Genomic DNA, 14,574 nt, shown 5'->3' on the forward strand with positions numbered 1-14,574 from the left:
CCGTGTGTGTAGGGCAGATGTGCGATCGTCCTGTCACTTGTTTTATTCACAGATTAATAGTGGAATATCTGTCTACATCAATAGAGGTATTCCGTTTAATGGAGCACGTGCCACTGGCCTGTGTGTGTGGAGAGCCCAAGCACTCAATCACCTGCCGCAGGACCTGGGGGCAGTCTGGAAACTTCTGCGGAGTTGTGTGCATACACCTTCGCGTACCCGCCCGACGGCTCCCTGCCATAGAAGGCTCTGGTCACCACACTGGGTGCTCTGCAAAGGGACTCCAATTCCCTCGTCCAACAAAGTGCGCAGCTCCCTTTCCCTATACCCTCACCACCCCGCTGTGTGCAAACACACCTGCCAATGTGCCAGGTGGAAAGTGGCTGGCGCTCTGGCTGCATTTTTTGGGGCCTTGAGGACTGGCAATGCGGAGCACCTTTTCGTAAATTTATCGATGACGTATATGGCCTTGTTTGTGAACAGCTTGCTCTGTTCTTTGCCCAACTCCTTCCTATTACCTTCATATTCTTCTTGATTTCTAAGGACTTTCATTAACCTTATCCAGGAATTTGCCTTTTTCTTGCAGGTTGCAAGTACTGCTCCCAGGCTAAAGCAGGTGTGTTTGGGATATAGAAGTTAACTCAATAGCATTTACTTAATAATTTATTCTCTCCAAATTGCTTAGAAATGTTCCTTTTATCATCTGCTAAATTCCAGTATATATTCAGTGAATTTCTGGACCTAGAATTTTGTTCCATTCATATGTCTGTTACTGAGCCAGTACCAAAGCTTTTTAAACTTTTATTGTAGCTTTAAGTATCTTTTGATAACTGATACATACCCTCCCTAGCAAATCTTTCTTTTCTTACTAACAGACATATGTTCTCCATCCTAAATCTCCATGTTCAATATTTTCTTGGCTATTTACACTTATTTTTCTTTCTAGATTTACTTGCAAATCATCATGAATAATTCATATATTTATTTTCTCAGTATGCATTTTGCTTATCAGAAAGCAGGAGAGGGTCCAATGTTTGGTCCTTGTTTTTTATGAGAAAACGCTCATGGCTAGCCTTGAGATGAAGAAAACAATGCTTTTGTGTTTAGGGCAGCTTGATGGGACAGTCTGGGGCTGTGAGATGAAAAGTTCTCACTTTCTTTAAACCAACTGCACTAAAAACAGGGTTCTTCGCTGCTAGTGTCATTTCACTGGAATTCTCCCTTCTATCCTTTCTTGGAGCACCCATGTTTGATATGTGGGAGTGAGCTGCAAGATTTCCAAACTGAAGACAAGGCAGGAAAGCCCAGTCTCAGACCTGGAGGAGGGTCCAGACAGACGATCACATGGTCTGTCTTGAGAGGTGATAATTGACATTCAACGCCTAGTGACAATGCCAAGCGCGCCTTGTCATACCACATAGCAATCCACATGTCTAGAGATTTCTCACTGAGTTGGCCCCAAAGCCGGCCATGGGCAGAAAGCCTCTGACACGGTGATGACACTGCTAGGCCTTTCGGCGTCAGGGGCTATGGAAACTGACCAAGGAGGGAGGTCACCTGTCAGCAGGGGAGGCAAGCAGACAGGGAGAGAGGCCCGTGCACCACAGCAGCGGACAGGCAGAACCCTCCGGGTGGGACTGGCCATGCTGAGTGCCACCTTTCCTTCCTCTGGCCTTGCTGCTCCCTGGCTTCCCACTGCAATACCAGGGTCCGGGTGCTCACTGGGGACAAGGCCTGAGACCAGGAAGAGGCCCAGGCCACCAGAGGCAGCAAGGGCTCCTGGCCTGGGCTAAGCCTGAGCCCGTCCTGTGTCCTGGGGAGAGGTCCGCCTGGGCGAGGGTTGCATGGCCAGAGTTGGAGGTTTAGCTATGGGCGTGCAGAGCAGCGGCTTTATCAGCTAAGGCCACGCAGAGCTAGGAACCTCCTCTAGGTTCGGAGTTTATGGAAACATCACAGCAGATCAAGAGTTTTCTACAAGTAAAATGAAATTCTCTTTCTTCCCCTCTTGAAAAAATCATTTCAATACCATTAGGTAAGGGTGGGCCACAGTGGCTCAGCAGGTAGAGTTCTCACATGCTATGCCAGAGACCCGGGTTCAATTCCTGGTGCCTGCCCATGAGAAAAAAAAAACAAAAAAACGGACTCAATACAATTAGGTACTTTTAGTCAACAAAAATGCAAGGTAGCATTTCTCCAAAACTGAAGGAACACACGGTGGGTGTGGGTAACTGGTGGTTGCTGGGAATCGAATTGTGCCCCCCACAAAAGGCGTGCTCTGTGCCCACCCCTTGCCCTGTGAGTGTGGACCCCTCTGTAAAGAGAAACTTGGAGGATGCTGTTAGCTAAGGGGAACCACAGGGAAAGAGGGGGGCCTTAGTCCAGCAAGGCTGAGGTCCTCAGGAGCCAAGGAGATGGACAGGGGGAAGCCTCGGGAAGCAGCCAGAAGTCAGAAGTCAGGGACCCCAGAAGAGAAAGGAGAGGAAAAACAAGAAGAGAAAGGCCTTGTGCCTCACAGTGGGACAGAAAAGCCAAGGATCCCCTAGATTAGCTGTCAGCCAGAAGATACCCGCCGTGGGAGGAAGCCAGCCTCCAGCCTCTGAGACCAGAAGCCAGAACATTCCTGCTGTGAAGTCGCCCCATAGTACGGTATTTGTTTCAGCAGCGGGGAAACTAAGACAAGGAAAGTGAAGAGATGAGTGCAACAGCGCTGTGAACTCAAGGCCACGGAGGATGTATCTCAGATTTTATGAATTGGGCTAAAGTCACAAAACACTCAGCAGATGTTTTCAAAGAAGCAAAAAGTAGTTTTATTTACTGACCATTTACTTGAGGCATAAGGGAATGAAAGGTTTTCTGTGGCAGGGAAACAGATTAGAAACTAATGTAAGCCCCTAAACCTTTTTCTACTATAAGAAAACTAAATCACTTAAAATAGAAAATGACAGTAACGAAATGTGAATGGAACTAAGGAAAAGCAAACTTCCAACTACTAGCATTTGGGTTGAGAATCTGCATGGTACTGGATTTTAAAAATTAAAAATCTTCTATCTGAAATAATCTTTCCAGCAGTTTCGTAACTGAGAAATTAAGATTTAAGGGATGATTTTGATTACCGAATCATTATACAGATATTCCTTTTTGCTTTTTGGTATATTGGAGTAGACAGAGGGAAATACCTGCAATCTGTAATCCAGTTCCTTGATTTCTGAAGATTGTACAGCTTTATCTTGTTCCTCTGTGGTTGTAAAAACCTTGTGACTAACCTTCACTTGTACCCATTAATCTGGTTTTTCAACTTTAGAGTCTTATGATCACTAAAGACAGCCCCTAACGTTTATTAATGAAGGGTCTTGGGTCAGCCCTGAACTAACCCACCCCAAGTCCAAAGTTATTTTGATAACCGTTATCCTTGATAACGGATCTAACCAAAATGGGCCCACCTGACATGTGTAGTAGCTTAGACTTTAACCTACAAGTCGCCTACACTTTATTATAATACTCAAAATCATGCCCATCCTCCTATTAAGGACACCGAATTTTCTTATACACGTCCTGTGACCAGGCGTGGAATCAACATGCTCAGCAGTTTGATCACCTCTCATTACATCGTCGGGGGCCACTGTAACTCATTATCCTAAAACCTGCCCATTTTTTATTTCTATAAAACTACCAGAATTATTGTAGTTCAGGGAGACAGATTTTGGGCTGAGAGGCCATCTGTTCTCCTGCTACGTGCCTAATGATAAACTTTTTCTCTCTTTGAAACCCTGGTGTCTCAGGAATTGGTCATTTGAGTGCATCCAGCAAAAGGATCCACTACCTTTGTCCGGTAACAGTCTCTTAGTGCCAAAAGTCCACGGTAGGCGTAGTTGTAGCTAACCAAGAACTTTTCCACAAACACACTAATAATGCACCCTACGGATTTAAGTTTATTTGGAATTATCATGTCTAACCAAGTCTGAACCTAATGTGAAGCGGCATGGGGTCACAGTGGATGTTGAAGGCCGCTCTTACTGACAAACCTTTTCTGTACTCCTAAGAGTAAAGACCAGTAATTACAAGTTCAAGGAAAACACACCAGGGTGTCTTTTCCCAGTGTCTCACTCCTGAATACCAATGCATCACACACTTTCCTTTGTAGACTTTGTTTTTAAGACATACCTCTTTCTCTGTCCTACCAACCAAGTGTTCTGTTTTGAATTAAACTTAACTTTTGCTTTTAGAATTTTTTTTGTTGTGAATTTCAAGATACATGTTGAAATTACTTGAGCGTACAGTTCCCTTCAGAATCTAGGAATCAATAAAAAATGTATACAACAGAGTCAGCTTTTCTCAGTTATCCATGGGATAAGATGACCCTTCCCATTTTATACGTAGAAAAAAGCAAAGCAAGCCAACAAATATAAAATGACACTAGAAGTAAGTACTTAAAATTGTGGCATGCAGAAAACATTACTAGGGAAGCATGAGAGCTGAACCAGAGAAACAGACAAAGATGAAAAATACCTCAAGACTCTTCAGCCCCCTCCAGCAGGTGCATTTGGATGACAAAACTCTGCTGCTCAAATTTCTTGCTCCCAAGAACTCACCAATGAAAAATTGGTCTAACCCTAGCCCCAACCCCCTTTAAAGACTCTGACCTGAATCCAGGTGGGCAGGAGTTGACTTCTTGCATCAACTCTCCCTGCTGCCCCCCTGCTAATAAAGTCTGCTTTTCCCACTGCCGGTGTTGTGTCTCTGTCCCAGCTTAATGTCTCTGACCTCGGTTCAGCCTGGGACTTTCAGTAAGCATTCTGTTATAATGCAATCATTAAAGAGTTGGTAAAGTTCCTAACCTAAGGGTTTATTTTTATTTTTCATACATGTCTTTATTACTCACCTGCTCATACACTGGATAAAGGGAATGTCAGTCACTTTTATAACCACACACTTGATAAAAGCTATATAGTTGGACGATCATTATCAAAGATCAAGGCTACTGGTTTACAATTCAACAATTTCAGGTACTTCTGGCTATTCTAATACACTAGAAACTAAAAAGAAATGCCTTTACAGTGAGTCAGGAGTCATAATCATTTGCTAAATCCTAACTCCTCAGTTACACTTCCTCCCTCTCATTCGAGCACTCTCTCAACCATCAGGGAAACCTGGGCAATGGCCATTTTAACACAGTCATGCTGGAAAGGGGTGTCGACCTCATGGGGTAGCAGAATGGACCTCGTTGATATTATTGGAGAGACGAGCAGTTCTGGGTTCCAGGGCTTATCTGGCATATAAGACATCTGGAGGCCTTAAGCTTTTGAAAAAATGATCTTACTAGTAAAACTTTTATAGAGTCTTAGATAGAGAGCAGGGTATTCTTCAGGGTTTTCAGGAATACTGCTGGGTGGGGCTTGGCATATTGTGGAAATCTGCAGTGTCTGCTGAACCCTGCATAAGAGGAGCCTCCAAAATGACTTCTCAAATCTATGTGAAATCTCTTAGCTGCTGAAACTTTACTTTGTTTCATTTATTTCCCCCTTTTTGGTCAGAAGGCACTCTCAATCCCATGATGCCAGGGCCAGGCTCATCCCTGGGAGTCATGCCCCACATTGCCAGGGAGACTTACACCCCTGGGAGCCATGTCCCACGTGGGCAGGGAGACTTACACACCTGGGAGCCATGTCCCATGTGGGCAGGGAGACTTACACCCCTGGGAGTCATGCCCCACGTCGCCAGGGAGACTTACACCCCTGGGAGTCATGCCCCACGTCGCCAGGGAGACTTACACACCTGGGAGCCATGCCCCACGTCGCCAGGGAGACTTACACACCTGGGAGCCATGTCCCACGTCGCCAGGGAGACTTACACCCCTGGGAGTCATGCCCCACGTCGTCAGGGAGACTTACACACCTGGGAGTCATGCCCCACGTCGCCAGGGAGACTTACACACCTGGGAGCCATGTCCCACGTGGGCAGGGAGACTTACACCCCTGGGAGCCATGTCCCACGTGGGCAGGGAGACTTACACACCTGGGAGTCATGCCCCACGTCGCCACGGAAACTTACGCACCTGGGAGGCATGTCCCACATGCCAGGGAGACTTACACACGGGGGAGTCATGTCCCACATGCCAGGGAGACTTACACACCTGGGAGTCATGCCCCACGTCGCCAGGGAGACTTACACACCTGGGAGCCATGTCCCACGTGGGCAGGGAGACATACACCCCTGGGAGCCATGTCCCACGTGGGCAGGGAGACTTACACACCTGGGAGTCATGCCCCACGTCGCCACGGAAACTTACGCACCTGGGAGGCATGTCCCACATGCCAGGGAGACTTACACACCTGGGAGTCATGTCCCACATGCCAGGGAGACTTACACACCTGGGAGTCATATCTCACGTGGGAGTGAGGAGAGTGAGTTTATTTCCAGAGTTGGTTTAGAGAGACTGGCCACATATGAGCAACACAAGAGGGTCTCTGGGGGTGATTCAGGCATAATTTTAAGTAGGCTTAGTTTTGAAAGTACAAAAATAAGTTCCGTAAGGGCAAAATTGAGAGCCTGGCTTATTAAATTGGGAGTCTCTAATGCTTGAGAGAATTATCAGGTCTTCCTAGATGGAGAAGTTTAATAGTTTCACATTTTTTCTCCAGTCCTTCAAAGGACTTTACAAATACTTTTTTATTTTCTGCCCAAAATACTCTGGAATGAATCACAGTATTTCAATCACTTGTACAGAATAACGAGATCTCAAATTCTATTCTAGGTTCCATGTAATTAGGTTGCTTAAGTAACCTGACGAGACAGGTTATAGTACATAGTGTGCTGCAGAAAATGTAAGTTTCGAACTAAATAAACATCTCTCCCTTTCTTTAGTCTCACACACAAGGTAATGTGCTAAAACACAGACAAGACCATCCCTTACTCTGTATTCTGATTTACCCTACTCTTAATCAGTTCCATTTCATTCATATCTCTGATTGAAGTCTGATCTATTTTTCAGCTATTTTAACAGTTGCTGTGTGGGGTAATGCTGACTTTCAGAGCTGAAGAGCACTAGCTGAGTCTCAGGTGTCACACAGATACCCAAAGTTCCAGGAAATGACCAGGCTATACACAAAGAGCTCGGCATCTCAGAACTTAGAAATAACAATTACAACTCAGGAATAGATGTGACTGTTAAAACCGCTCGCAATCCCAGGACCCTTTACAGTGAGCCTTATAGGACATTCTGTACTTCTGGTCATCAATTGCCCAATCCTTGCCCACTTTCCACCACCTGATAACCTATGATCTCCAATTCAATTCTCAGAGTTTGTTTCTTACAGTAAGTTTCTATCAGTGAGACCAGACAATATTTGTCCTTTCATTTCTGGCTTATTTTGCTCAACATACTGTCTTTCAAGTTTATTCACCTCATTGTACGCCTCACGACTTCATTCCTTTCCCAACGATATTTCAAACCAACATCATAAAAACGCTAACACTTCTATCTTATATGGTCCTTAGGTGGGGGTTATACATAGGAAGTAGTTCAACACGGGCTGATTTTTTTATTAAAAAATTAGTCAAAGGTCCTGTTCTTTTGAATTCTTTGGTCAATTTAATTCCTTCCTGGTGGGGGGCAGGGGGTGTTGAGTGAGTTTCTAAAAGAAAAATGCTTTCTGTCTGATTGTTTAGGCAGGCAGAGCGAGGGCTGGGGTGCTGTGCAGGCTGTGGCCCAGAGGAGCTGCCCCTCCCGGCACTGGCAGGGGCTCCCGCCACGAGCATGGCGCACGGGGCACTCAGCGCAGGGCCACTGGAAACCACACGTATTCGTTTACAAGCTTCCACTTCCTGCACCTAACCTAGAACGCGGTGTGGGCAGGCGAGCAGCCAGGACACAGGGCGGCCCTAGAACCAGAAAGCCTGCCCCAGAGGCCTGTTGGGCGGAGCCCGGGACAGAAAGACATGCTGTATTCACATCCTGGGCCCACGTCTGGGGGATCTGGCCAGGGCGGAGGAGTCCAGGAATCAGGCTGAAAATCAAGTCCCGCCCCCCAAATCTGAAATGGTGGAATGGTGGCCCTTAACAAACTCTGAAATCTGTTCTGTAACTACTTGCTGAAGTGTGCTTTGAAAATCATTGCATTTTCTTTCTTTTCTTTATATGCTATATGTAACAATAAAAAACACTTTTAAAAAATCAAGGGCCTCTGGCTTTAATGTTAAAGGTACTGTGCGATTTGGTATCCTCCAGAAACCAGCCCCACAAATGACACTAGTTTAATTCACGCTGGTTTTTAAGAACTGGGTAGACAGACAGAAAATAAATATAGTACCAAGGGAAATAAGAACAATGAAGATAAAAATTAAAATTCTAACTTAAATTTCCTATCCTGTGAAAAATTTACCTGGGAAAAACTGTTTTCAAGTAAAATGTTACTCTCTGAAGCATCTGAAATAGCTTGCCCTGGATTCTTAAACTATCTTCTCTACTCTAGCTTCCACCTTCCCCTTCAATTTCAAGAGTCAACAGGAGTCAAGAAGAATCCTTGCTTTCAAGAAAGGAACATTCTAAGTTAAAGGGAACTGAAACATACCTGAGCAAGCACCTGTGAGTCCTGCTTTTTACTGGGGTCTTATTTGCTAGGGACAAGGAGTGGTGACAAGAAGACTGGCTTGTGGAAAGTGTAGAGGGTGGGCCCCAAAGTAGAGATATGCAAAGAACGGCACCCGAAGTTGGAAAATATGAGGCTGGAGGTTGGGGAAAAACAGAAATAGAAATAGTGACTAGAAGACTTGGCTTTAAACCTGTGGCATGGATAAGAATCTAAATTCCCTCCAGCTGCCTCACAAACCTCATCAAATGAAGGGAACATTTCTTGAGGACAAGGACCTGATCACGTGTAACCTGGCACCTCCCAAAGTTCTTGCACATAACAGGTACCCCCACCAAAAAAAAAAATCTGCTTAATGACCACATTAAGTGGACTCAGTGGGCTCTTCACGACTTTGCCACTACTTCATTGCCTCGGGCTGGACCTGTCCACTCCTGGGTGGCCAGGAGGCTTTCCCCAGTCCTGACCCTGGCACGCTCTGATTCAAACCTCCTGGATTTGACCACATTTCTTCTGGGGACCCCCACCTGCCAGCGTGAGCAGCCCCTGCAGGGCAAGACCGCACTTGAGCAGCGCCTATCTCAGGCACCAAGGCTGAGTTGGGGCAGGGCGGGGCGGGGCAGACACAGGCTCCATCAGCAGGTGAGGGGGGAACCTGCAGCCCTGAAATGCTGCTTGGAAATGAAAGGGATGAATGAAAGGAAGGGTGCACAGAGCGACCTGGATGAATCTCAAAGTCACTGTGTTGGGTCAAAGGACCAAAATATGCCATGTGGTTTTATTTACACAACATTCCAGAAAATAGAAACCATACCAGTGGTTACCTGGGAGTGGTGTGAGCAGGGAGGGGACAAGGAAGCTTTGGGGGTGAGAGATACATTCATATCCTGACGGTGTGCTGGCTTCACGTGCGTGTATACTTTAAATCTGTGTGGCTGAGTGGGTGCTAGCGGTACCTCAAGGAAGTTAACAACAACAGAGCCTGAGCCCGAGGTAAAAGGCCTGTCCCCTCCTTCAGCACCAGCCGCTTCCAGGCACTAGGCGTTTCCCACCACGCTTCTGTCGTTGGAGCATTTCATCACCTCTCTGCTTTTTCTTCAAGACCAGGCTTTTTTCTTTCTTTTTCATCTTACAATATTTTCTTCTCTCCGATCTCCTATACTAGAACCTTACTGCTTTTCTGAAATTAGTCCACTGGAATAAAAAACCACCTTTTCAGCATCTTCTTTTCTTGCCTGAGCTGAGTGCCTTAGAAATATTCATCACTGGCCCCGACATGTCTATGTGCCTGTGCTGGCCAGTGTGGAATCCCTAGCCACACACGGCTACTTAAATTTAAAGACATCAAAGCGAAATGGAGTTTAAGACTTGGTTCCTCCATTGTACAAGCCACATTTCAAGTGCTTGATGGCCACACGTGCTGATGGGACAGCACAAATCTGAGCACTTCCATCATCACAGAAAGCGCTTGGGCAGAGCCACTGCAATGCAGACTCAAGTCAAAGAAATGATCCTTGACTGTCAGGAAGGAACACAGCACTCAGTGTCAAGGTGCGTGGAGACAGGGGGAAGCACGCCTTCTTCTCTCATCCACCCACGCCCAGCTGGAAGGTCATCCCTGGGCACCGAGGTCAGGCTGAGAAGGGACACAGGGGCGGGGCTGCAAGAGAGCCCCAGGGAGACTGCCCATCGCTCAGCAGGAAGGCCCTGGAGCCTGCAAGGTGAAGACTCCATGGGCGGGTCTGGGGCCTCAGGCTGACTCAGTTCCTGTGGGGTCACTTGTTTTCTCCCCACGGACAGGGGGAGGGCCCAGTGTGCATGCTGGTGGGGAGAGAGTGGGAGACCTGCCGGTCCATGTCTCCACTATAGCTATGCTGGGCCAACACTTAGAGGCCAACACAAAGGCAGCTCTGCACACCAGATCTTAACACCTTCATCTAAAAATAATGGCTCTTGGGTGGTGTGATGGTGGCGCAGTGGCAGAATTCTCGCCTGCCATGCCGGAGACCCAGGTTCAATTCCCGGAGCCTGCCCATGCCAAAAAAAAAAAGGCTCTTAAAACTACAACATGGAATGGAATGATTTCTAAATGTTGTGTTAGTTAATTTTTTTTTAAGAAATTAAAAAAAACAAAAACAAAAAAACTACAACATGGCAGAAGAAACAGTGTCCTCTAGACAGTGGTGAATTTATTAATTTGAATACAGAAACTAGAATGAAAACTTCTGATGCATCATATGAATTCACTTATTAAAAAAAAGACAAAATGATAATCTCTATAGAACAGGATGATGGAGTCTTTTCCTCCATCTTAATTCTTTTCAAATGTTCTAAGAAATGGATGACTTTTTTATAACTAGAAAAAAATTAGTTTTGGAGAAAACTTTCTTCTACCCTCTACATTCCTTACATAGCATCGAATGCCAAGAACCGGCAAATACTCACAGGCTCCATGGACAAAGCGTTCACGGAGTTGCTTGTGAGCAGGTGGAGGGTGTTACTAGCAATTTCTTTTGGGCTATGGAGACTTTAGTGCAAATAATGGCTTCTTCTACTCAAGCATTGTCCTTCAGACACTGTTCTTCCTCTCACAAGCTATGCACCTGAGGAGTGCAGGGAAAAGGGCTCTCTGCTGCCTGGGTAAGTGTGACAACACACCCTCTGAGATCAGCCCTTCCATGATTTCAGTGGGGACAACATACTCAACACACCGCCAGACCAAACCGAGCCAAGTGCCTATTTTCAAGCTGCTTCTTTTCCAATGTAAAAGAACTGGCTGGATTTTTAACAAAACTTTTTAATGGATACAAAGCTCAAACATGTCTTAAGATCTCTGTGGAAATTTCAGAAGCCCCAAACAGGTTCATTTAGCTCTGTGAGCCTGTGCCGAGCTGTGTTAGGACCTGCCGTTCTCAAACACAGGGGCAGAACTGGATGCCTGGACTTGGGACACCCGCATCGAGACTCCCTGCCAGAGGCTTGGCAAGGAAGGCTCCCTGGAACCTATCAGGACCCTGCTTCTTGGGCCTTGATACCACTAAATCCACCTTGGCACTGCTCTCCCAGCAACCAGAGGCCAACGGTCGGAGTTGGCGCTTGAGATGAACCATTCGCCATTCTGGCGACCTGCGCACTTTACAGGGAAGGTCAGTGTGGGCCAGAGTGGGGAAGAAACTCCCCTGGGCTCTGAGACCCAAGGGCAGGGCTGACACTCAGCGTCCGCGCTACCAGGTGTGGACCACATGGTCTCCGGTTACCACAAGTCCCACTGAACTAGCCACTTGGTAGCAGAACATACTCGCAATTTCTAACTGCAGTTATTACAGGCAAAAAGAAATAGGGACAGGCATGTCTGCCCTGCTGAAGGCTTTCTCTCTCTCTTTTTATGAAAATCTGCAGATTTTGTCTGCTCAGAGGCTGCAGGCAGCTCAGGTTACTTCCTCTGACTAAGCCTTCTTGAGCAGAGTGGTTGGGGACAGGCTCCGGCTAGGGCTCATATGGGAGGAGTCTGCAACGCCAACATCTTGGAGCTTGCAATACTCTAGCCCTTGTTATCAGACACATAAATACGTCATCACAATTCTCTGTCTGGAGAAAGAAGCTGGTCCGCAGTGCCATGGTGGTCTTTTCCCACAGAACTAAAACGCATGTCCGGTTGATTTAACAGTGACTTAGAATGCCAAGCATTTCTGTAGCTGTAACATCACTTGAGGTCTTCCCAAGGACATACTACCAGCATCTAACCCAAACCTTGAGGCTGCTAGCCAAGTATGTGTTTTCTTCACGGCTCTCTGCTCATGCAGCTCTCTGGGCAGCTTCTCTGAATAGCTGCCCTAGTGCTGGTTCTCAGACCCCAACCACACACGCACACCCAACAGCTCTCAGTCCAGCAGTGAGGGTCAGTAGGAGGGCAAAGCACACTTGGTAGAGGTTGCATGTGAAGTGCACAGAGCAGAGAAAGCCTGATCTATGTACAGCTAATTTTAAAGCAAAGCTATGATTCTTAGCTACAAGACTGTCCCTTTTGACTTTTCTCCTTTTAGTTCCTTTTCACCCACTACTGAAGGAAGAAAAACCAATCTGAAACCTCCATTGTGCATCAAATGGGCACTAGAGCCGAGAGAGAGGTGGAGGGCAGTGCCCAGTGCCCAGGTATGGTACTCTGATCCCCAGAGCTTGAGACAGGAGGAAGTGTCAAGCTGGGAGTCAGGGCTCGCTCCAGGGCCCAGTCCTGCTCACCCGCAGTGTGTGACCTTGGTCGGGTCCCTCCACTCCTCGGGTGGCTCCTACCCCGGAAAATGCCCAGGCTGCTCTGAGCTCTGAAGTTCTCTGCGCTATCGCACGCCCTTACGTTGAGAGATTGAGCTCAGCTCTGGTGGCACCTGGGCACCCCCATCAACAGACAGCAGCAGCCTCTTGACAGATAACAGGAAATCCCAGAGCAAAATAAACCACACTAAATAGGAACAGTACAAGACACTGTTCCTTTCTATAAATAAACTTTAAGTCAAATGAGGGTGTAAACCGGGTTTAAGGAAAACTCAAAATACTGAAGCAACCTTTCATTTCAGTACTGAAGTCAGGAATGTGCTACATGAATGACAAGGGAATCTGAACTCATTTGACAGGACACCTCCTCTCCGTAAATCAAAGCGCTCCCCCTAACTCCTGCCACAGCAGCACCTCCAGGCGGGGGTCCATCCAGGGCAACTTGCTCATCTGACTGATGGAGCATCCCAGCCGGGAGCAGGCCCGCCAGCGGCCAAGGTCACAGAGGGGGTCTGCGGCCAGGCAGGGGTGGAATCCCATATCCCCCACCCCCCTTCACTCTGCTGTCCTCCACAAAGGGCAAAGCCGCAGGTCGGGCGAGTGACCACGCTCAAGTATTCGGTGGTGAAGGAACGAAGCTGCTGGTATTCCCTCGCACACAGCTGGCCCCAAACCGGCCGATTTCCAGGCAATGGAGGCGGCCTACAACACAACCCAACCTTTCAAAGCCTGCAGAGCCAGGGCGGAGCCCCTGGCCGCCCACAGCCAACTCTGTCGCCCCCGCAGGGAGCCAAGGGGCACCTCCCCACCCGAGTCTTTCACCCGATGCGGCTTTCGTGACGTGGTATGTCCACCACCTGGTCCACTCAAGCCGCAGACCCGCCAGATGCTGCGTGAGGAACAAAGGAAAAGGGCTCCCGACACCCGCGGCGCTCCTGGGCGGCGGAGGGGCCGGAGATGGTGACCCCGGGGTCTGGGGGTGAGAAGGGGAGGCGCGTGGGGCGGCGGGCGGCGCGTGGGGCGGCGGGCGGCGCGGGGCGGCGGGGGGGACGGGGCGGGCGGGGAGCGGGGCGGCGGGGGGGACGGGGCGGGCGGGGAGCGGGGCGGCGGGGGGGACGGGGCGGGCGGGGAGCGGGGCGGCGGGGGGGACGGGGGCGGCCGCGCGGGCCCACGCACCTCCTCGGCCTGCCTGCGCAGCGCCTTCTCGCGCTCGTACTGCGTGAGCAGCTGCTCGTTGTCCTCACGCAGCAGCTCCAGCTCCACCTCGTGCTCCTGGTTCTCGCTGAGCACCGAGTCCAGGTTCTCCAGCACGTTCACCACGAGCGGCATCAGCTCCTTGACCACCTCCTCGTCGTAGCAGTGGATAAGGCGCTCGAACTCGCGGTAGATGGAGCCCGCCAGGCCCGACACCCGCTCGGACATCACCGAGCCCGAGCAGTAGTCGTCCTGGTACACCACCACGCCGCCGCCCTCGTCCATCTGGATCTCCATCATCGCGGCCATCGCCGCCGCCAGCGCGGCCCGCCGTCCGGCCGCCGCGAGGGTCCGCAGGCCGCAGCAGGTCCTCGCCGCCGCCGCCGCTGTCGCCTCAGGCTCGGCCGCCGCGCCCGTCACTCACTGGCCGGAAGCCCCGCCCGCGCCGGAAGTCCCGCCCCCGCGCCGGAGCCCCGCCGCGCGGCGCCGCCAGGGGTCGCCCAGCGTGAGAGGAAGCGGGTGTCGCGAG

The 14,574-nt window shown here is 49.0% G+C and overlaps 1 protein-coding gene across 5 annotated transcripts in view; it reads right to left on the minus strand.

Moving 5' to 3' along the window:
- The window catches only part of MAPK8IP3 (mitogen-activated protein kinase 8 interacting protein 3), a 50,583-nt gene extending 36,209 nt beyond the window's left edge, over positions 1 to 14,374 (minus strand). For all 5 annotated transcript variants that reach the window (XM_077142242.1, XM_077142241.1, XM_077142240.1 and 2 more), the window contains exon 1: positions 14,028 to 14,374. In XM_077142242.1, the coding sequence (XP_076998357.1) occupies positions 14,028 to 14,354 (327 nt within the window). In that variant the 5' untranslated portion in view covers positions 14,355 to 14,374. The remainder of the gene's footprint in view (positions 1 to 14,027) is intronic.
- Between the last annotated feature and the right edge of the window lie 200 nt (positions 14,375 to 14,574).

The sequence above is a fragment of the Tamandua tetradactyla genome, chromosome 23 (genome assembly GCF_023851605.1).
Source record: "Tamandua tetradactyla isolate mTamTet1 chromosome 23, mTamTet1.pri, whole genome shotgun sequence".
Taxonomy (NCBI): domain Eukaryota; kingdom Metazoa; phylum Chordata; class Mammalia; order Pilosa; family Myrmecophagidae; genus Tamandua; species Tamandua tetradactyla.